This window comes from Hyperoodon ampullatus, assembly GCF_949752795.1.
Source record: "Hyperoodon ampullatus genome assembly, chromosome: 10".
Taxonomy (NCBI): Eukaryota; Metazoa; Chordata; class Mammalia; order Artiodactyla; family Ziphiidae; genus Hyperoodon; species Hyperoodon ampullatus.
In genome coordinates, this window is record NC_136923.1 from 45,898,233 (window position 1) to 45,922,352 (window position 24,120).

At 40.4% G+C, this 24,120-nt stretch overlaps 1 protein-coding gene across 2 annotated transcripts in view; it reads right to left on the reverse strand.

Moving 5' to 3' along the window:
* The window catches only part of ULK4 (unc-51 like kinase 4), a gene marked incomplete at its 5' end in the record, with an annotated part of 522,486 nt that overhangs the window by 307,045 nt on the left and 191,321 nt on the right, over nucleotides 1–24,120 (reverse strand). For both annotated transcript variants that reach the window (XM_079713313.1, XM_079713312.1), the window contains one exon: nucleotides 10,507–10,599. In XM_079713313.1, the coding sequence (XP_079569439.1) occupies nucleotides 10,507–10,599 (93 nt within the window). The remainder of the gene's footprint in view (nucleotides 1–10,506; nucleotides 10,600–24,120) is intronic.

Here is a 24,120-nt window from a genome sequence, read left to right on the forward strand (position 1 = left end):
AAAGACTTACGTTAGGGGCTTCCCTAGTGGCGCAGTGGTTGGGAGTCCACCTGCCGGTGCGGGGGACATGGGTTCGAGCCCTGGTCCGGGAAGATCCCACATGCCGTGGAGCGGCTGAGCCCGTGTGCCACAGCTGCTGAGCCTGCGCTCTAGAGCCCACGAGCCACAACCACTGAGCCCACATGCCACATCTACTGAAGTCTGTGCACTCTGGAGCCCGTGCTCTGCAACAGGAGAGGCCACCGCAGTGAGGAGCCTGTGCATTGCAGCAAAGAGTAGCCCCTGCTCACAGCAACTGGAGAGAGCCTGCGTACAGCGGCAAAGACCCAACACAGCCAAAACTAATAAATAAATAAATAAAAATAATAAATAAAATAAATAAATTTATTTTAAAAGACTTACATTAGTTCCTGTGGGAGACAGGATGATGCGTTATATCATAATTAACATAATAAGGAAGGATTTCAACCCTGTAAGTGTGGTTTAAGTCATGAGCAGAGGAGGGTTCAAAATCCAGGAGAGTGAGGGAAGGCACAGGTCAGCAGCCAGAATATTACTAACCAGAACTGTGCCAAGAGCTGCCTCAATGATAAAAATAGAGAGAGAGAGGAGTGCCAGATCCTCATGATGATGGCAAAGGGAAACAAAGGAGAATCATGCATGTGCTATTATCAGATCCACACGACACTGAAGACAAGTATGTTGAGGAACTGGACCACTCTTACAGGTAAATGTGACACAAAGAAACTTAAAACAATCCTATTTCAAAATCCACTGTGATATTCACTTGGGTGTCTTTTAAAATGTGGCTCTGCTGGGTAGTACAAACAACAGTGGACTAGGAGGTCTAGATCCGAAACCTGATCTTCTTCGAACTGACTATGGCGTCTGGGGCACACAAATTCCCTCTGGGGCCTCACTTTCCTCACGTGTAAAATGAAGACATCGGCCCAGGATACTAATCATGTCTTTTTATTCTGTATTTTTGATTCTTTGACATCTTAAGATCTTACTAACTCTGGGGGGAAGGCCCCTCCCAGGGCCAGACAGTTCCCAGAGATAGCAAACTACTCTCCTTTGAGCTTGCCTTTCCTATGCAAGCCAACCAACCCCCCAACAGGCTCCTTTATATGGAGCTCTTAAACTCCAGGCCACTGTTTCCCTGCCTTGACCATCCCAGGGCCAGGTACCAGCTAAGTAGAGATAAACCCACACCTCAGAGCCCACTGAAATTATTCAAGCAGCCAATCCTAAGCCTGCTCACCCACTCCTACCCTTGTCAACTACAACAAAAGCTCTGGCCCATGTTTTCCTCTTCCTTTCTCTGCTTCCTGACTGCCTCTGTTGCTTCCCCACATGGCCGCCCGTGGTGTGGTGTGCTCCCTCCTCTCGGAATCTGTGAGTGTAACACACGCTCTCTTTGAGGGCGGTCATCTCCTGGTGTGTTGATCTCAGTGATCAAGAGTAATTTTTTGTTAATGTACATTTTAATGATCTCCCCAAAGTCCCATATAGTGCTAATGTTCTAATATTTCTCTATTCTCATGAATAAAGACAAAAAAGTTGTACTCCTGCAGTTCAGCAGTCAGGAAACATGCTCTGAAAAGGGCTAGAAAGTATATTTTTAGGCTTTGCCAGATACAAGTTCTCTGTGCCTCAAATTTGTCTGTGTCTGTAGGCTGCACAACTCTTTTTTTTTTTTTTTTTTGCGGTACGCAGGCCTCTTACTGTTGTGGCCTCTCCCGTTGCGGAGCACAGGCTCCGGACGCGCAGGCTCAGCGGCCATGGCTCACGGGCCCAGCCGCTCCGCAGCATGTGGGATCTTCCTGGACTGGGGCACGAACCCATGTCCCCTGCATCGGCAGGCGGACTCTCAACCACTGCGCCACCAGGGAAGCCCACTTAGGCTGCACAACTCTTTAACAGCATAACCACCACTCTTACCTCACAGGCCCTGGCCCTGTGGGCCAGAGCTTGTAAATCTCTGTTTTAGACAACCAGGGAAAGCCTACAGATAAGGATGCCTTGTGAAACACAAAAAGCTTTACTGAACCCCTACTCTGATTTACCAGCACTCTATTGTACACAACTGGGGAACCACTACTTTTAAAGGTATACAATAAACTCTAAGTGGTTGCCTTGTAAATGTCACACCAAAAAAGCAATCTGAAAACATCCACTTCTGACCCCGAAATAGCTGCTAAGTATTCATGTAACCATGAATTCACATCTGTGTTGAAAGAAAACAATGAGAAAAGATTCCTTTGTTGAAATAAGCATCCTTTCTAAAGTCCAGGGGTCACAAACTCAACAGGGTCACAAATCAAAAAATCATTTACAAGGAAAGCAGACAGACATCCTAATACGTGTGTATACACTCCAGATTTCCCTACAACCAGACAGTATAACATAAACACATCCATCTATAAAATCTTCTATAAGAATGTAAGGTATATTTTACCTTCAAAAAATAGTTAACAACAGTGGGAGATCTATCAAGATGGCTGAGGAGGAGGATGTGGACCTCAACTTCCCCCACAAACACATCAAAAATACATTCACATGAGGAACAATTCTCACTGAAAACTAACTGGAAACTGTCAAAAAAGACTTCTGTACAACTAAGGCTGGGATAAAGATCCACAAGTAATTGGGTAGGAAGGGAAGAAAAGCAATCAGGCTGGGACCTGTGCCACTGGGAGGGAACTCAGAGGAAAGGGGAAGATACACGGGTGGAGACCCACCCTGGGGAGGGAGTGCTGTGAGCCACAGATTGGGCCCCAACCCTGGGGTCCTACACAGGGGAGATGAGCCCCCTTGGCTGGCTGGAGGACCACTGGGACCAACAGGAGGGCTGTGGGAAGCCTGGACTCCACGCCTGCACAAGTGCATGCTGGCTTGTCCCCGAGGCAAGATGGAGAGCGCAAACTGAGGACTGCTCTAGGGGAGTGAGCGGCTGTGAGGGACAAAGTGGACCTGGACTCACTGTGTCTGAGCAGAGCAAGGGAAACAACTGCTGGTGCCTCTGCAGGAGGCGCACTGGAGACAGATCGAACCTCTGTCTGCAGTTGACATGAGCCAAAAGCCCCCACAGGACCCCTTACTTCAGCACTGCCCCCTCTGGGGCAAGGGTCCCAGGGCAAGGAGCAGGGAAGGCACACGCTTAAAGGCAAAGCGCCACCTCCGGCCTGACTGTTAGGGCCTCTGCTCTACAACCTGGGATCAGACCCTGCCCCTGTTAGGTGGTGACGGCCACTGAGCAGAGGGGTGGTCTCGCCTCACACCTGGTGCCAGTTCTAGCCCCTCCATCTCCAGCTCCACCCCCACCTAGGAGAGAGCTGCCAGCACACACTGAGGAATATGTGACTTGAGTCCACGTCAAATCCAGATCTCCCACGAAAGGCACTGGGCATGCACAGTCTACACAGGGATGCTCCCATATAAGCACAACACTTCAAGACAGCAACCTCTAAGTGTTTCACCTAAATTTACAGAGGCAGAGTAAGTTAAGCAAAATGAAAAGGCAGAGAAACAGGTCTCAGTTGAAAGAGCAAAAGAAAACCCTCTTGTTTGCACGTTGTAATCACCTGGTGAGCTTCACAAACTACTGATGTCTATGTCCAGCCTTAGAGATTGTGATTTAATTGGCCTGGGATATAGCCTGGGTTTTAGACTTTTTAAAAGATCCCCAGATGATATTATGTACCCTGTGATGAAGCAATTCCACTTCTCATTATTTATCTTATCCATATATATACACACGTGATGAATAATTCATTCATTAATTATTAATTGTAGCCTTGTTTTATAATACCAAGATTAGAAAAACATAAATGTTCACCAAAAGGTGACTTGTTAAATAAACACGGAATATTCATAAAATGTAATACTATGTATCCGTTCTTTTAAAAAAGTACAGATGGTATGTGAATTATATCTCAGTAAAGCTGTTATACATATTTTTGAAAAGAAGTACAGAATGGTGCAGTCGACATACTACCATATATGTGAAAGATAATATACACACACACACAAATTGGTCAAAGGGTGGCTATCTCCTGGGGTGAAAATATGCTTTTCTATGTAAACTCTTTCAAATACTGAAATTTGAAATGTGTTATGTATTAACTCTTAAAAAATAAATTTTAAAAATTAAAATGAAACTTAAAATCAGTCTGGTCATATCATTCTCCAGGCAAACAGAATTTTTATAAGCTAACATTCAAAGGGGCATGAGGGAACATTTTGGAATGATGGAAATACTCTATCTTGATAGTGGTGAAGGTTGCACGACTGTGTATGTGTCTCAAAACTCAGAGAACTATACCTAAAATGAGTGAATTTTACTCTACGTAAGCTTATACTTCAATAAACCTGACTTTAAAAAAAATTTTTAAAGCTTACATGACAACCAGACCTTGTGAACAATGCTAGCAGGAATGTAAATTGGTACAACCAATTTGGAAAACTGCTTGGCAGTATCTACTGGATCTGGGCAAGCACAAGCTCTGTGAGACAGTATTTCCATTCTAGAAGGGATACACAATGGAGACACATACATGGATTCACAAGTAGCATACAAAGTAACATCCATGGTCACGCTACTCACGACAGCAAAAAAAAAATAGGAATAGTGCAGACACTGTTAGAAGTAAAACGGATTGGGCTTCCCTGGTGGCGCAGTGGTTGAGAGTCCGCCTGCCGATGCAGGGGATGCGGGTTCGCGCCCCGGTGCAGGAAGATCCCACATGTCGCGGAGCAGCTGGGCCCGTGAGCCATGGCTGCTGAGCCTGCATGTCTGGAGCCTGTGCTCCGCAACAGGGGAGGCCACAACAGTGAGAGGCCCGCATACCGCAAAAAAAAAAAAAAAAGAAGAAGTAAAACGGATTAGTGGTCTGTAATGTATTTGTGCAACGGAAAGCCAGGCAGGAGGTGTTTCAGTTTGAAGGGTGGCATTGCCAAGACCAAGGACTGATGGCAAAGAGCATAAGCAAAAAGCAAAATACAAATGGCCCTTAACCATATAAAGAAATATTCAACTTCACTCATGAAAAGGAAAATGCAAATTAAAATTACAATGAAATAACCTCTCATCACCCTGGCAAAGTTCCAAAGTTTAACAACAAATTCTGATAGCAAGGTTGTAGGGGGCCAGGCATCCTCAAACATGTCCTTTGGAGATGCAAAATGGTAAAGTCCCCACCACAGGGCAATTTGGCCGAACCTGAAAAAAAATTTTAAGTGCATTTATCCTTTGATACACAAATACTATATCTAGGGATTTAGCCTGTAAGACGTACATGCATACATACAAAATGAAGTATGAATATAAGATTATTCATTCTTTGCTCTATCACTAGATTAGAAAGAACTCAAGTCTATCCATTAGACATTAATGGGACAAAGTATGGTATATCTATACTATGGAAGAGTTTATAACTGTAAAACACAACGTGGAAGCTCTCTATGTATCGACATAGAAACAAAATTGGGGAAAAAAGTCATAGGGTAGAAAAACATACATAATATGCTATTTGTGTGTGAAAGGGAGAAATAAGAAAACACACAGTCACATTAGTTTGCCTTTGGACATAAAAGGAATAAAGCAGTCAGCCGTAAGGGATATAATGGGAAGATGAGGAAAGACCACAGTGGACAGAGGAAGGAACAAGTCTTCTCAGTATTATCTTTTTATATTGTTTTTTCCCCCAAATAGAAATGTATTACCCATTTCAAAATGTTGGATTTAAAATTCGTTTTTGAAAAAAAAGAAAATCCAGTTAGGGAAATAAAAAACTTCCTTCCCCCCACCCCCGCTTCAAGGTATATGAATGGATTTTGCAAAATGCACACAGGTTGCTAGGGCCTGTGGGATCTAGAACCTCCCTTTAGAAGGGGTTGGGGGGAAGAGAGCAGGTGGGTGGAAATAGGCCTTTAATGCTTTGCTCTTGACCTCTGAAGCCTCAGCCAAAGTCGACATGAGACAACTCTCATTTTAATATCCTGTTTCAAGAGAAAAGGCAAACAGAAGAGAACAGTGAATACAGAAAGAAACCCTACAAAAGGCAAAGTGGTATTTAAATGGGGTTTGGGGGGTGATAAACAATTTCAGTTTACAAAATTATTAGGATATCTTTGTAGAGCAGTATTCAAAATGTATCTTGCCCTTTCAAACCCTTACACAGTTGTGTTTATTATAGCTATAACATAATTTAATTTTAAAACCATTTTTCTCATTTTAAAAATTATCTGCCTAGGCAGAAATCTTTGTGTATATATGAGTTTTTCTCTTGGACAGATACATAGAAGTAGAACTGATGGGTGAAGGCTATGGACCTTTTACAATTGAATTTAGTGAATAAATATTAAGAGGTTCGAGTTTATCAGTAGATAAGTGAATGCAAAATGAAATGAAATCCCATTTTCATCCGTAACTTTGGCAAAGATACTGCCAAGAGTGTGAATAAATACTGATATGAAAAGATCTTCAAATAATTTTGATAAATGAAAAGGCAAATTTCAGAAAAACACATACCCAATGATACTATCTATGATTTTTTTAAAAACTGACCACCACAAAGCAAAGCTATTTAAACTCAGTATATACATACTGAATTTAAATAGCCCCCAAAAAAGTTCAGGAAAGACACCCACCAAAATAATAACAAGTATTAGCCCTGAGGGAGAGACCTGTGCAGCAGTGGTGGGGAATGAGGAAGCCCAGAGGACCTCTTGATTATAGTGTTGGAATTTAATACAAAGACAATATAGTCAAGTATTAATTATGCAAAGAAAACAAAGAAAAAAGTTTATAAAAATTAATCCATTGAATTCTGCTTATAAACTAAAAAAAAATAAACTGACTTCTAAACCTAATGTCTAACCATTTTAAAATAAAAAGGTTACAGGTCATCAGTTATCTGTTTCCACCTCACTAGGTTTTTTCCCTCAATATGAGGAAATTCAGATGAATTTAATAAAGAGTTGGCAAGAAGAGAAAGGAGCCTGAAAACATGCCACATCAATGAGCAAGAGTCAACATAAAAAAAAAGGAAATGCAATCTGTTCAATCTAATGAAAGGATAAAATCAGTATACAATATTCCCACTTGGTATCAAAGGTCCAGAAAAGAAACAACTATCTGAATTTGGCTTTAACTCCTAACACAGATTCACTCTTTAGACATAAATTTCTTCTGTAGGAATAGAGAATGGTGCCTTCTGAGTGAGAAATTTAGAAGGCTCATTGGACAGACTTTTAAAAGACTACAGAAACACAGGATTCAGAATTGCCAACAATATAAAGGGTTAAGTGCTCCCCAAATTCTTTTGCAACATGGCACAGGGAGTACAGAGTAATGTTTATATGTCACTCTCTGGAAACAAATGAGGCTGCTCACAGAAGGACACAGGGCTGAGAGCTGTGACAGGCCCCACACTGTGGCTGACCTGAAGACCCAGAGCACCGGGGAGGCCCTGCGACTGGGTCATGGCATACCCCGGGCCCTGGCACACCCCTTGCGAAGGTTGTCTTAGGTCAGCCTTTCACTCAATACAGATACTCTACAAATAGCCTTTCTTGTTCAGCACTAACAATATGATGCTGGCTCATCACTATGCAGGACTTGTAAACAGAAGACCAGGTGAAATCCAGGTGGTTGGGACTGTATGATTTAGTTCTCTGAGAAAGATCAAAGGGAAACTCTACAGGTGCACTGCACCTACAGGTACAGGATCCAAACCCAAAAGGTCCGCACACATCATCCATACAACCAAAACTAGTCTTCTTATTTGAAAGCAACAACTCTTCTCTTGCCTTTCTGCAGAGTTGGGTGCTCTCTGACAAACCCTTCTTTGCAAGTGTGAAGCAGCTGCTGCTACCCTAGGCAACTAGCACTAAAAAAATTGGTATCATCACAGGTAGGGTCTTCAATAAAGACAAAAAGCTGTCCACTACTCAATGAAAGTATGTCAACTAAAAAAATAAATAAATAATAAGGACTTAACTGGTGGCGCACAGGTTAAGATTCCCCCTGCCAATGCTGGGAACGTGGGTTCAAGCTCTAGTCAGGGAAGGTCCCACATGCCACGGAGCAATGAAGCCCGTGCACCACAACTACTGAGCCTGCACTCTAGAGCCCACGAGCCACAACTACTGAGCCCACATGCCACAACTACGGAAGCCCGTGCGCCTAGAGCCCGTGCTCTGCAACAAGAGAAGCCAACACAATGAGAACCCCATGTACCACAGCAAAGAGTAGCCCCAGTTTGCTGCAACTAGAGAAAGCCCACATGCAGCAACAAAGACCCAATGCAGCCACAAATAAACAAATAAATTTATTTTTTTAAAAAAACATTAATTCTTTAAAAAAAAGCAGAAAAATTATAGTCTATAAATACTACAGAGATTTAATAAATAATTGTTCAGTACAATGAGGTGAGAACTGACTTTTTAAAGTATATGTGTTTATTTTTGTGTATGGTGTTAGGGAGTGTTCTAATTTCATTCTTTTACATGTAGCTGTCTAGTTTTCCCAGCACCACTTATTGAAGAGGCTGTCTTTTCTCCATTGTATATTCTTGCCTCCTTTGTCATAGATCAGGGGACCATATGAGTGTGGGTTTATCTCTGGGCTTTCTATCCTGTTCCATTGATCTATATTTCTGTTTTTGTGCCAGCACCATACTGTCTTGATTACTGTAGCTTTGTAGTATAGTCTGAAGTCAGGGAGCCTGATTCCCCCAGATCTGTTTTTCTTTCTCAAGATTGCTTTGGCTATTCAGGGTCTTTTGTGTTTCCACACAAATTGTGAAACTTTTTGTTCTAGTTCTGTGAAAAATGACATTGGTAGTGGATAGGGATTGCACTGAATCTGTGGATTGTTTTGGGCAGTAGAGTCATTTACACAAAAATAAACTCAAAATGGATTAAAGTTTAAATGTAAGGTCAGACACTATAAAACTCTTAGAGGAAAACATAGGCAGAACACTCTTTGCCATAAATCAAAGCAAGATCCTTTTTGACCCACCTCCCAGAGAAACAGAAATAAAAACAAAAATAAACAAATGGGACCTAATGAAACTTAAAAGCTTTTGCACAGCAAAGGAAACCATAAACAAGACCAAAAGACAACCCTCAGAATGGGAGAAAATATTTGCAAACGAATCAACGGACAAAGGATTAATCTCCAAAATATACAAGCAGCTCATGCAGCTCAATATCATAAAAACAAACAACCCAATCCAAAAATGGGCAGAAGACCTAAATAGACATTTCTCCAAAGAAGACATACAGATTGCCAACAAACACATGAAAGGATGCTCAGCATCACTAATCATTAGAGAAATGCAAATCAAAACTACAATGAGGTATCACCTCACACCAGTCAGAATGTTCATCATCAAAAAATCTACAAACAATAAATGCTGGAGAGGGTGTGGAGAAAAGGGAACCCTTTTGCACTATTGGTGGCAATGTAAATGGATACAGGTACTATGGAGAACAGTATGGAGGTTCCTTAAAAAACTAAAAATAGAACTACCATACGACCCAGCAATCCCACTACTGGGCACATACCCTGAGAAAACCATAATTCAAAAAGAGTCATGTGCCACCAATGTTCATTGCAGCTCTATTTATAATAGCCAGGACATGGAAGCAACCTAGTGTCCATCGACAGATGAATGGATAAAGAAGACGTGGCACATATATACAATGGAATATTACTCAGCCATAAAATGAAACGAAATCGAGTTATTTGTAGTGAGGTGGATGGACCTAGAGACTGTCATACAGAGTAAAGTAAGTCAGAAAGAGAAAAACAAATACTGTATGCTAACACATATATATGGAATCTTAAAAAAAAAAAAAAGGTTCTGATGAACCTAGGGGCAGGACAGGAATAAAGACACAGACGTAGAGAATGGACTTGAGGACGCAGGGAGGGGGAAGGGTAAGCTGAGACAAAGTGAGAGAGTAGCACTGACATATATACACTACCAAATGTAAAATAGATAGCTAGTGGGAAGCAGCCGCATAGCACAGGAGACCAACTCAGTGCTTTGTGACCACCTAGAGGGGTGGGATGGGGAGGGTAGGAGGGAGACACAAGAGGGAGGGGATATGGGGATATATGTATACATATAACTGATTCACTTTGTTATACAGCAGAAACTAACACAACATTGTAAAACAATTATACTCCAATAAAGATGTTAAAAAGAATAAAAGTATATGTGTTAGTATTCTCTCTTTAAAGAATTTATAATTTTAAAGCATTATGAATTCCACAGTATGCAAACTCTAATAAAGAATAAAAATATGAGAATATGACCCAAAACACCATAGATGACAGATACTACAAACCATAAAACATGAAAATTTACCACTTTGGTAACTCAAACATAAGCCTTGTAGAATCTCATCATCTTTAACAACATTTTCAGAACACAGAAAATTCACTTTCTAGATGAGAAACAAAGAAAAGAAAATTTGAAGTGACAGTACCTGGTAAAAGTTGGGTTGTGTTCAGTCATGGCAACTAGCAGCTTCAGAGCATATGCTGGTATGGGGTCAGGCTCCGTGAGGATGTGCTCGTACCTGAAATGACAACGTGATTAAAAAACACTCAGTGCTTTTGTCACTTAACGTTTCCTCTGAACAACAGAAACAATATTCCATGTTTTAAACATGTGGAAGAAAATAGATACTGAAATAAATGTATGAGATATAGGACCGGCACTTGCCAATGGTGGTGATGATACTGACCTACCTCACAGAGCAGAGATGTTGGGAAAATTCAATGAGACAATCCAGGTAAAATGATTAGTATTGAGCTGCGCACACAGTAAGAGACCCAGAAACATTAGGCATTTGTGTCGGGTGTCGCAAGACCACCCTCACATTCAGGGATTCTAGAGGACTCATGAGACTCACATACAGTTGTATTTATAGTACAAACTTAGTACAGCAGGACAGCAAGGGCACACAGCTGAGTCATAAGGGAGACAGACACAGGTGGAGGCTGGAAGATTCCACGTGCAAACTTCCTTATCCTCTCTCCCTCCCACGAGCGGTCACACAGAGCACAGTCTCCCCCCAGACACAAAAAAGCAGCCTGTGTGTGTGATTTTACTGCCCAAGGAAGCGCATTAGACACTCAAGTGACCAAGGTATTTATCACATGGGGCTGGTCACACAGGCAACCTAACATGTATCAAAAATCCCAGACTCCCAGAATGAAAGCAGGCATCCAGCATAAACCATACTGTTTGCACAAACAGTCTGGGCACAGTGGACTACCCTCATCAGTTAAACACTGACTGGCGGCTCTCTGAGAGCCAAGTTCCAAGATGGCAGCCAAGGCCAACCTTGCAAACAGGGCTTTCTCAGGAGAGCAGTCTCAGATCTGCTCTGTCAACTCTTTGCTGAATGACATTCTTATCAATACTTTAGAACCTGAAATGAAAAGTATTACCAGAGAGAATAAAACTCAAAATGTCTTCATCAAAAGTTTCCACTGTGCTCCCATGTTATTTGCTAGATATAGAGCTGGCCTGTATACTGTGTGTGACCTACTTAGGTTCAGCTATCCAGTAAACAATACCATGTAGATGCTCAATCAATAAGCACCAAATGAATGAATGAATAAATGGACAAACTACCCAATCAACTTTACGACTTAACTCTCCAGAACAACCAACTAACGAGGGAGCAAAACATCTCCAAAAATCCAAAACATGTATTTAAAACTCCATGACATGAAGCAGATGTTTTATCCTCTAGAGAAGAGGGCCCCAGGCTCTTACTCAGAGCCTATTTACTCTCATTTTGGAAATCATTACATAACAAGCTTAATTATGCAGCCTCTAAGCCCACAGTCTTTAAAAAAGGAGCCAATAAAGGGAGGAGAGGGACTATTACAGAAAGACAACTGAAGAATTACAAGAAGTGGGGCTTGAAAGCATAGGAAAAACAAAAGGAAGCAAACCCAAGAACTCCTAGCAGAAAGCAGTCCAGGGAGCATTTAACGCAGAGGAAGCAGCCGCTCATCCCCCAGTGGGACCTGAGGGCCCATTACACACCATAATGTTCAAAACGGGGGTAGTGAGTCAAGAAAATGTTAAACTGGGTAGAGTACTCTGTTTAAGGAGCCAGGAAGAACCATATTTTAGTAATTTTTCTTATGAAATATTTTTAAATTACAGCAATTAAACATTCACCCATGTACAACAAAGATAAAAGACAAAATACCAATCGTTCATAAATAAAATATTAACAAATAAAAATCAAATTGAGGAAAACCAGACATTTTATCATACGAATAAAACAAAAATCAAGGAACATCTTTAGAAGGGATAAAAATGTATTTGTAAAATTGACATACAATTCGAAATTTTTTTAAAAAGGAACAACTCGGCATTTTCCTTTTCTTAATAGTCTTATAAAATAAAAAGCTCTTATCATCGTCAGTTGGGGGCACCCAAGACTACCTTTAAGTTCAATGATTTGCTAGACGGACTCACAGAACTCAGAAAAGCTATTATGCCCCCGATTGCGGTTTATTACAGAGAAAGGATACTGGTTAAAATCAGCCAAGATGAAAGGCACATAGTACAGAGTCCAGGAGGGACCAGGCACAAGCTTCTAGCTGTCCTCTCCCAGTGGAGTTGTGTGGACAGAGCTTAATCCTCCCAGCAACAATGCGTGACAACACGTGTGAAGTACTGCCAGCCAGGGAAGCACTGGTGTCCAGGGTTTTATTAGCGGTCAGTCCCTTAGGTGTGGAGTGCCTGTGTGGCTAACCTCTGTCTCCAGCCCCTCCGAGGGTCAAGCTGATATGGTGTGGCCCAATGCCCCGCCGTTAATTCACATTGGTAGCGTGAATTATCTGGCATGGCTCAAGGCCCCAGGGATACAGACTCTCTTATCAGGAAGGATATTCCAAAGGCTCAGAAGTACCCTTCCAGAAGGGAGTCAAGAGCCACTTTCTTCATAATGTGCAGGGTTTGAACCACCCCACACCTGCTGAGCTAAGCGTTTGCAGCACACATCCTTACCAGGGAAACTGAGGCACTGCTGAGTTTATAGTGAGGCATTAAAGTCAGAGATAAGAGAAGAATGCACTCTTCCACTGATTACTGGTATTTGCAAATTGTCAGCCAGAGAATTTCAACAGAAGTAGGGGTAAGAAGCTTCTTAGGAGTCACTCACATACCCCAGATGACCAGGCCCCCTCGTCCCCACTCCCAGACTTACTGGAATCACTGAGGAAAGGACCACAAAACTATGAATTTTAAAAAGCTGCCCATGGGATGTCCTTACTCACATGTTTGTATAGAAAGCAGAGGAGAATATATGGACAATTAGTTAGAAATATAATAGAGAAAACAATCTCAAGAGGACTGAAAAATATGAAATATTTTTAAAGGGACTTAAGAATATGCAGAACCTACATTTAAAAACAAAACACTGATGAAACTTTTACTGTCTGAAATACAAATGTGTTGAGGTTGTTTGAAGGTTATCTAACCTTGAAACAGGAGGGAAGGATGAAGCTTGTACCAGCCTAACGCGTAACAATTTTCCCAAAGAACATTGCTATGTTTTTTCACCCTTGGAAAAGGAAGGGTAAATTTTATAATGGATATGTTTAGAATGGAATATTGATATATTGAACATATTTTAGATAGGTTTCTAATGGTCCGCAAGAACTAGCCAAAAGAATGCTGTGATTTATTAAGCTTGTCTTTCTCAAGAGAGAGAATGCAACTGAGCTGATAGTAATTGTATTTTGCCCTCCTCTGAATGAGACTTGGCAGGAAAACAGAACAAAAAAAAGATAACCCCAGACTCCTGAAATGGCTATAAAGGAGAGTGACCAGTGAGGAGCTGGCCCACTTGGATGGACGGGGGCTGGAGAGGAGCAGTCCAAGTGCCCTGAGCCTGGCCAGAGACTGCGATCGCTATCGACATGAGAGCATGCTGCCCAGATAGTGTCCCAACACCCCTCTCTTCCACTTCTAGGATCCTCCCCAAATAAGGGATCTTTGCTAGGTCCCAAACAGCTGAAAACCAGGCAAGAAAAGCCATTCATACTAAATTCTCGATCCAAGAGGAGAGAAAAGTGCTAAAAATCACATATTCAGGGATCCGAGGGATAGACACTTTCCTACCTTGTCAAGTGCCTGGAGTAACCAGTGTCAAGCAGGTAGGCTGGCAGAACATTGAAACAGGCTACCTAAATAACTCTGATTATTGTGAGGAGTTATTCTGGGGGTGTGACCAAAGAATTGGCCACATGGAAAGAAGTGCCCATTTCATTGAGAGAAAGGGGAGGCACCATATCATAAAAAGGTCCACTCTGCTGGGATTAAACCCTAAACTCACATTTCACATGTCAACGGAGTGTATTCTGAGAATTTGGGAGGAAAGAGTGATTCCAGGATAACCAAGGAATTTTAAGGACAGATACAATTAGGAAGAACCTGCTAAAAGAAAAGCTAAAGTACTTTACAAAACCACTAGAATTGTTAAGTGTAGCGTGGGATCAAGAATAGACACACAAATTAAAAGGAAAGAAAGGTGACCCAACACTGGACAAGAAAGAGTCATCACAGAAAGGGAGACAGAATGGTCAGGCCATATCTTAAGAAAATGTATCATCAATAAATTAAAAATTCAAGTACAAATTTTTACCTTTGTTGAAATACTAAAATGAGTAAATATTCACATATTCTTAGGTGAGAAGGCCTCTATGGCCTGACAACAAAGAGAAATGAATCCAAAAAATATTCACAGTTTTAAAGTTTTTAAGTAGTAAATGTTTCTCAGTGGCAAAACCACCATAAACAAATCAAATGCAGGAAAATTTATTTGCAGAATATTGGTATATTTTATACATTCTTAATATATAAAGAGCTATTTACAAACCAACAACCATCCCACCAAAAAAAAAAGTACAAAATCCGCCTAAGAAGAATATAAATGGCCAACAAATATGGGGAGAAAATTGTCAGCATCATGACTATCTGAAGGAATGCAAGCTGAAGCTAATAAGAGTACAGAAAAACAGGCAGTTTCATAAACAGAAGATGGTAGTATACACCATTTTGTCATCTTCAAAAAAAATTGTCAAAACATATCAAATGCCCTTAATATGTATTTAATTTTCAACACAGTGGTTCCACATCTAGAGATTCAACAAAAGGAAATCAGTATGCACCCAAAGATGTAGCCCTAAAAATGGTCTTTGTAACAGTACATATAATAGTGAAATACTGGGGAAATCCTAGATATTTACTAACCAGGAATTGTTTAATGATTTTAAAACATTTATAAATGTAGGTACAGGTAAGTAGATTACAAGACAGTCAATAAAAGAGTGTTATATAAGTATAGATACAGATATTCACAGTATGATGTCTGCGGGTAGGAGGAAGACACAGGTTCCAAGGAGGAAATTTCAGAAAGTACTAAGTAAATCTCACCAGGAATGGAGAAACCATAGAGTGGAGAAGGCAGATGTTAACATAAAATGGTAGGCAAGAGGCAAAACACTCAGAGTCTTGAATGGCTGGGTAAGAACTATTAATGTTATTTTCTGCAACCTAAAGGTTTCAAGGTTTCTGAGCAAAGGAAGCTATGAGGAAGGCATTATGTTAAAATGCATTTGTAACAGTGCAAGGTGGATTCCAGGCTTAAAGAGTTTAAAGGAAGGAGATGTGTGGGGTTAGATAAAGAGAAGGCTGCCAAACAGTAAAAGCATGGAGGTGAAATCTACCTTTGGAGAAGGTTGAGGACTTTCCCTGGACTGCTGTGAGAAAGGGGAAGATAACCTACTCTTTTGGGCATTTTCTGTACAGGTTCTTCCAAAATTTGTACTAGGTGATATCTTGAGTCAACTCCAAAATTTTATGAACTGAGACAGGGCATAAATCAAATAAATAGTTGATATCTTGAGACTTTGCAATCTTGTGTTTTTATGTGACCTAAGTTCTACGCGACACTCTATTGTCTTGCACGGATGCATAGATACTTAAGCATATCAGTAGTTACATGGATACATAAGTGGATGGAGAAATAAACAATGGTGGGAAGATATATATATATATATATATATATATCACATTTTTTAAGTGAGAGAAAGATAGGTAAGACTTCAAAATAAGTATTAAATATAATTTCAGATAGTAAGCCCTAATGTCTAGGCTTCTTCGATAGAATCAACAGCAAATTTTCATTATGAAGGCCTGAAAGGCTAAAAAAAAACAACCAAACAATGACTTCACTAAAGCAACACTTAAGGTTTACAAAATATTATCCAAAGAACTGGAGCACTACAATTATTCTGATTAAGAAGGATGAAAGTGTCTTTACCTTTACTCTAACTCCCAAATTATCCCAGTTCAGATTCCCATAGGTTGTACCCCCAAAAGAGGAAAAATCACTCCACCTAAATGCACTGATTTAGGTACACACTCAAAACATAAAAGGAATAAGTAGAAAGAACAAAGTGGAACTTTCTTTTGGTGCAAAAATATTTAATTAAATATTATCTGCAAAAAAAAACTTATCTAAGGAATGGCCAAAAATGAAATACTCCTATATATTCTGATTCCCATCAAAGATGGTCAAGTTCATGCCTATTTTAACATAGAATACTTGTAGTTAAGGGAGACAAAGATGCAATACAGAAACATCTGGATGTCCTGAGCCACCAACACAGAAATCAGGTAGTGAAACTCATGACTTTTGCTGGATATTATTTCAGAGACATCAACTCTACAGTGTGTTGCAACTAATAAAATCCATTTATAAATTCAAATTTCTAAAAGGAAATACAATTCTAAGTTGTCAAGGATACAGTCCTTTCTGAGATTTTAAAAAACAAAACCTTAATAATTTATGAAGTCATTATGGCCCTGATGATTGTACAGGTCACAAGAGGATTGTAAAAAAAAAAAAAAAGACAGCACTCACTTTCCCCAGGAGAGAAATGCTGAATGTCCTACTGTCATAAAAACACTGTAAACACATTTATATCAGCATGGTCTCTTTTCAATACAAAACACTCAAAGCTAAAGAAAAATATGAAAACAGAACAAAACGTGTTGGCAAAGTGGTTCCAGTCTACCAAAGGCAAATTGCTCAGCGCATTTTTTCCCCACGGCTTGCTGCCTGGCATAAAGCCTTCCCTGACTATGCTACTGAAATAAAATAAAATAGGCCCTCCCTCCATTTCCCCTTGTCAATTAAAAAAAAAAAAGCGTAACCTAAAAGTTGAGAATTATGTTTTATTTGGCAGACTTGTTGAGGACTTGCCTGAGAGGCAGCCTCTCAGGTCGCTCTGAGGAACTACTCCAGAGAAGTAAGGGAGGAGCCAGGATATACAGGAGTTTTTGCAACAAAAACCAGGCAGATAGTCGGAACATCAAAAGATTACTGTCCATTAAAGGAAAACCAGACACCTCAAGTGAATGAATCTAGCACTTTTCTCTGTATGGGAAGATGCAAGAGTCTGGGCTGAGTGAACTCATTCCTTTGATAGGCACCTTAGCTATCTGGGGCCAGTGTCCTGCTTTTCTCCATCCTGAATCCCCCCAGGGTGCACAGCCTGGGGTGGTGGCAGTGGCTGAGGGCTTGATGGCCACAACATCCTTTGTTTACTGATACGGCAGGTGTCATTCTCTACCTACTTACACCATTTTCTGTATTTTCTTCAGAGCACTCACAATTAACTGAAATCACCTTATATATTTATTTATCTACTGCTTTGTCTCACCCACTATACTGTAAGAACACCGAGGGGCAAGGATTCAATCTTTCTCACCACTGTATTCTGAGTTCCTGGCACATAGAAGTCACTTGATATATCATTTATATGATAAACGGGAGAAAGGAGGGAGAGAAGAGGAGAGAAAGGGTTCTAAACGTCCTATGAACAATCACACAAGGTAGTTCAAATTACATTATTTACATTTGTAGGAATATTAGAATTTCCTCTTCCCCAAGAGTAGTGATGTGTTTCCTGAGTGGAGGATGTAGTCCTGTTTATAGCTAAGTACTGAAAGAGCAATGCTCTCCCCTTACGTAACAAGTGTCAGAAAAAAAAGTTCAGAGTCAGCAGAGGACTACTTTCAATGTTAAGATTTCACTGATAATGACTTTGATATAAAACTTCGGAGAGGTGCTGATTTTAATTAATAAGGTCACTCTGGGCTTAAGTTCCATTAAATATTGCCTCTTCTCTTCTGCATGAACCTTTAAAATTAAATCTTATCTCTTTGCTGGAAAAAGTCATGGTAATTTTCTGAGTATATGTGGTTTATCTTTCTTCCCAGGAAAAAACCTTTCCTCATTAACCATACAGATAGCAGTTATGCTCCTGGCATTTCAACTATCTTGAAGAAAGGAGGAGAAATGGGAAGCAGGAAGGGGAAGGAGGAAGTGAGGGCACACACACCAAGTCAATGGCAGGGCCAAGATTTGCACACACATATATTCTAATCACAAGATCCACATTACCAATGAACACTACTACCAACTTCAACAAGCAGATGGTTTTCTCAAGCTGGTGGCCAAAGAGGAAGTCAGAGTAATGGCAAGCATGAAGGAGATTTGACAAACCACTGTTGACTTGAAGATGGAGGGGCCACGTGAAAAGAATTTCGGGCACCTAAAAGAACATGAGGCAGCACAGAAACAGTGACTTTGGTCCTGCATCTGTATACTGGGATGAATAATGGCCCCCAAAAGATATGTCCAAGTGCTGACTCCCTGCGAATGTGACCTTATTTGGGAAAAGGGTCTTTACAGAAGTAGGTAAGGATCTTGAGGTAAGATCACCCTGAATTTAAGGGCAGGCCCTACATATAATGGCAGATGTCCTTACAAGAGAGAGGCAGAGGCGATTTACAGATGTAGGTAAGGATCTCGAGGTAAGATCACCCTGAATTTAAGGGCAGGCCCTAAAGATAATGACAGATGTCCTTACAAGAGAGAGGCAGAGGCGAATGTGAGGCAGACACACAGGGGAGAAGGCCATGTGAAGACAGACACAGACTGGAGAGATGCTGCCATAAACCCAGGATGCCCGGCAGCCACCAGAAGCTGGGAGAGATGCATGGATTCACCCTCAGAGTCTCAAAAAAGAACTAACCCTGCTGACACCTTGATGTCAGACTTCCAGCCTCCTAAACTGTGAGAGAATACATTTCTGTTGTTTTAAGCCAGTCGGTGTGTGGTAATTTGTTACAGCAGCCTTGAGAAACTAATACCACAAGAAACAGTTCTGCTAACAGCTTGAGTGTGCTGGGAAGCAGATTCCTCCCGGAGTCTTCACTCAAGGACTCAGCCCAGCAGACGTGCAATTTCAGCAGCTCGAGATCCTGAGCTAGGAGCCCAGTCGCACGAAGTCAGACTCCTGCCCTACAGAGCATGACCTAATCAACAGATGTCAATTTAAGCTGCTAACTTTGTGTTAACTTGTTATGCACCAATAGAAAAACTAATAGAATATTTAGAGTTTAATTTTCTTGTATTATTAGTTAACACTGATAATCCAAAGTTAAAGTTTTGATGATGAGCATCCCTTTCTTGTTCTTGACATGGAAATGCCCATGATGGAATAGTATTTAAAGATTGTGATCAAAGGAATCTAGAGTTCTGGGTGATGTTAACAGATAAGCCTTAGTAAGTAGTGTCCTAATGTCATGCAATGTTGAGAAACCTTGAGCTTAAAAAAGTTAAATGGGTAAAACTCAAAAGCACACAGAATATTTCAGAAAGAACATGTGTTCCCCAGCACGTTCATAAACATGGTGTAGGCCCACAGTTTAAGAAAGGCAGCTTTGATATTTATTTAATTTATACTTAAACATTTATGACTTACATGACTTACAAACTTCTACGGTTAAAAAAATTATTAATTTATGAAAGATCTGGCTCTACCAGACAATACATTCCACAAAGGCAGAGGCTGTGCCTATCTTAGTCATTATTAGAAATATCCTATGAAATAAGATGGATACAATTAGTATCAGTGAATGAATGGGCTGATGAAGAGAGAAAACATTTTCTCCCAAGCTTATTTCACAGAACTCTCACATGCAGATTTCTGCTAGAAACAAGCTGGTCTGCTTACTGCCCACCACTCTGCCACTTCCACATCTTTGCTTACCCCATTCCTGCCTGGGGTAGCCACTCCTCCTCCATCCAAGCATACCCAGGTTTCAAAGTCTAACTCAAATACCAACTCTCTATATGTGGTTATTACATAATCCTCCACATACAAAAGGCACTAAACAAATGCTTGTAACTAAACGTCATCTCTTTAGAAAGCAAAGCATGCACAGTGAGAAGGGGTAACAGTTCTTTGATATTCACAATTTATATAGTAAGCCATTCACTCATGTTATCTATGATAGATGGGGTGACATGTCAACTTGACTGGGCCACAGGCCACCAACGTTTGATTACTGGTGTGTCACCAAACATTCTGGGTGTGTCAGTGAGAGTATTTCTGGATGAGATTAATGTTTGAGTCAGTAGACTGAGTAAAGCAGATTGCCCTCCCTACTGTGGGTGGGCCTCATCTAATCCATTGAAGACCAAAATAGAACAAAAAGACTGAGTAAGAAGGAACTCCTCCTGCCCCACTTCCTTGAGCTGGGACATGGGTCTTTTGCTGCCTTTGGTCTTGAATGGAAACATCAACTCTTCTTGGGTCTCCAGCCTGTCAGCTTTCAGACTGGTACTGGTAAGTATACCCTCAGCTCTCCTGGTTCTCAGGCCTTCAGACTCAAACTGGAACTATACCATTGGCTCTCCTGGGTCCCAGCCTGCACACTGCAGATCTTAAGATTTCTTGGCCTCCATAATCATGTGAGCCAATTCCTTATAATAAATCTCAATCTCTCTCTCTCTCTCTCTCTCTCTCTCTCTCTAATATATATATATATATATATATATATATATATATATCATATTTGTTCTGTTTCTCTGAGAACCATAACTAATACTTATTTTAATGTGATATTTATTCTTACAACTGAATTTTCATTCATATCTCACCACAGTTCTGAAAAGCACCTGGAACAGAGATATTACATGGTATTTAACGAGATTAAATTATTGTGCTCCCTGAAAATTTTGTAACAGCCATTAGAAAAGACATCCACTCTTTCACTAGAATCATCAACCAGGAGCCACTTAACCACCAAGTAGAAAAAGCCTCTTTGAGAACAAAGCCACATAGATGTAGGCAGAGAAGAGATGGTAAGAAAGAGACATACAAACAGTACTGTAGACATAATGCAAACCCCTGAATCCAGCTATATTTGACACCAGCACAAGTCTCTGACTTCTTAGTTATGTGAGCAAATAATTACTTTGCAAGTTAGTCTGAGTTAAGTATTACTGTTTGCAAATAAAATCGTCTTAACTGGGGCCTCCCTGGTGGCGCAGTGGTTGAGAATCCACCTGCCAATGCAGGGGACACGGATTCGAGCCCTGGTCCAGGAAGATCCCACATGCTGCAGAGCAACTAAGCCTGTGTGCCACAACTACTGAGTTTGCACTCTAGAGCCCATGAGCCACAACTACTGAGCGTGCGTGCTGCAACTACTGAAGCCCGTGCACCTAGAGCCCGTGCTCCGCAAGAAGAGAAGCCACCGCAATGAGAAGCCTGCGCACCGCAACAAAGAGAAGCCCCCGCTCGCTGCAACTAGAGAAAGCCACGTGCAGCAACGAAGACCCAACTCAGCCAAAAATAAAAAAATAAAATAAATAAATTTATTTAAAAAAAAGAAATTGTCTTAACTAATACAACACTTTCAGGTGAAAAGATTGTCACCTTGGCTTTACCCAAAGTATTTTTTAAGGTCAAAGAAGGATTAAAGCTTTAACAAAATTAAAAGGATTGACATTAATATGTCTATTTGCACATTGAAGCAGGTTTTATATAGCTCCTATAAACTCTAGAAACTTCATTATTCTTAAGCCATTATATGCACATACTCATTGAAGAACATGAATTTTCCATTATGAGCATTTCTAAACTTATTAATTACCAAGAGCTATCTTCAAAGACCAAATTCCTTGTCAAGGTTTCTAGTTTTCCAGTATCAAAGTTAAATGAATTCATCATTGGTATTTCATTTTTAAAAATTTTTTACATAATATTTATTGAGCCCTTACTATATATGCCAGGTGGGCACAATCATCAGCATCTATTTAATGGCCACTTCTATGACGTATGTAGTATTACTATTATTGTACCATTACAATCTTCATTTTAAAGTTTAATAGGAGGGATTACAATGTTCCTAATAATAATAGTAGTGGTGCTACATATTTGTCAAGAACGTACTATGGGGGATTTCCCTGGTGGTCTAGTGGTAAAGAATCTGCCTTACAATGCAGGGCATGTGGGTTTGATCCCTGGTCAGGGAACTAAGATCCCACGTGCTGCGGAGCAACTAAGCCTGCGTGCCACAACTACTGAGCTTGCGCTCCTCAACTAGAGAGCCCATGCGCCCTGGAGCACACACGCCACAACTAGAGAAGAGAAAAAACAACCCGCACACCACAACTATAGAGAAGCCCGCACACCACAACGAAAGATTCCCGCACGCCTCAACGAAGATCTCGCATGCTGCAACTAAGACCCAACACACCCAAAGATGAATAAAATAAACAATAAAAAAAAAGAACGTACTATGTCTCACACACTGTACTAAGTGCTTTACAAGAAATATCCCATTTAATCCTCATTTTTGAATCTTCTAAATTAGGTGCTATTATCCTCATTTTATAGATGAGGAAACTGAGGCTTAAAGAATTAAATGCAGAGCCAAACCTGCACTTCACATCAGAATCAGTACACAAGGTTTGAAAACATTCCACACCACATCCCAATAAACCCCATAACATTATCCAAAGTGCATTTCAAATTGCTTAATCAAAACCTGAGCTCATCTACATTACATTTGTTCTTGAGTTGCCATGTGGTTTACATTTGTGTTTTCCTCTTTAATTCCTCATCTCTGGAAAAGGTAAATATGCCCATTAAAAGAAATACATATTATTTATGATAGCTCAAATGAATAAAGTAGGAGCACTAAAATTACAGATTCAATACTTTTTATACTACAGACTGTTCCAAAAGTGGGCAGACTTTAGAAACGATGAGATTTTATTTCAAATGTGCATCGGTGTTAACAAACTATTGTTAAACTGAGAAGTCTTGTTAGAAGAAATCCTGTCCCTCTTGGGGGACATCTCAGGTCCTGAAAAATGCTTCAGTACAAGTCGTCAGGTAGCAGATAAGATGGCACTGATAGCATTAATTAATCCCATGACACAAGATTGGAATCTTATATTTACCCACATTAAGTACAAACCACACATGCACACACGCATATATAACAAATGCAACCAAAAATATATTCATTGATAGTTTATCACTGAGAAAGCTCCACATGACAAAGTTTAATTTTTTTTCATATAGATAATCATTTTCTTACTTTGAGTTACAAAAGTACTCTTACTGTATGTATTACCAGGAGTCTCCCTGAAGGCAACTGCAGAAGCACGGGAAGCAAAAAGAACCAAGGGGCTAGCTTGTAAATCAAGCCATCACAGGTCAAGCTCCCGTCAGTCAAGACAGGCTCCCTCAGCTGGGAGAACGGTTGTCACACACTGGCTACACACTTCGTAAAATATACTTCCTAAGCCAACAAGGAGTGGTTGAGCTCTTTGGAATATAATTAGATCTGGTTTCTATATTGTGAAAAAAAAAAAAGGTTTTTTAATAAGAACAGATCTTGAGAAGTTTAACAAATATCGGGGAGCATCTGGTGGAGCTGCCATCCTTGAAAACTTGCTGAACTGACTCAGACTGCAGGCCAGGCCCGGAGGAAGCAGGATCAGGCATGCGCTTTAATGCCTGACATGCTTTCCAACATTTGTTTAATTTTATAAAAAATTTATTTAATAGTGATATGTGGCATGCACTTTTTTAAAACTTCAATTTTTTTAACTTCAATTTTTTTCTTTGATAAAATTTACAGTGTTGTCTGAATTAAAAGGTGCCACTTTAGAGCTTAACGTATTTGCATT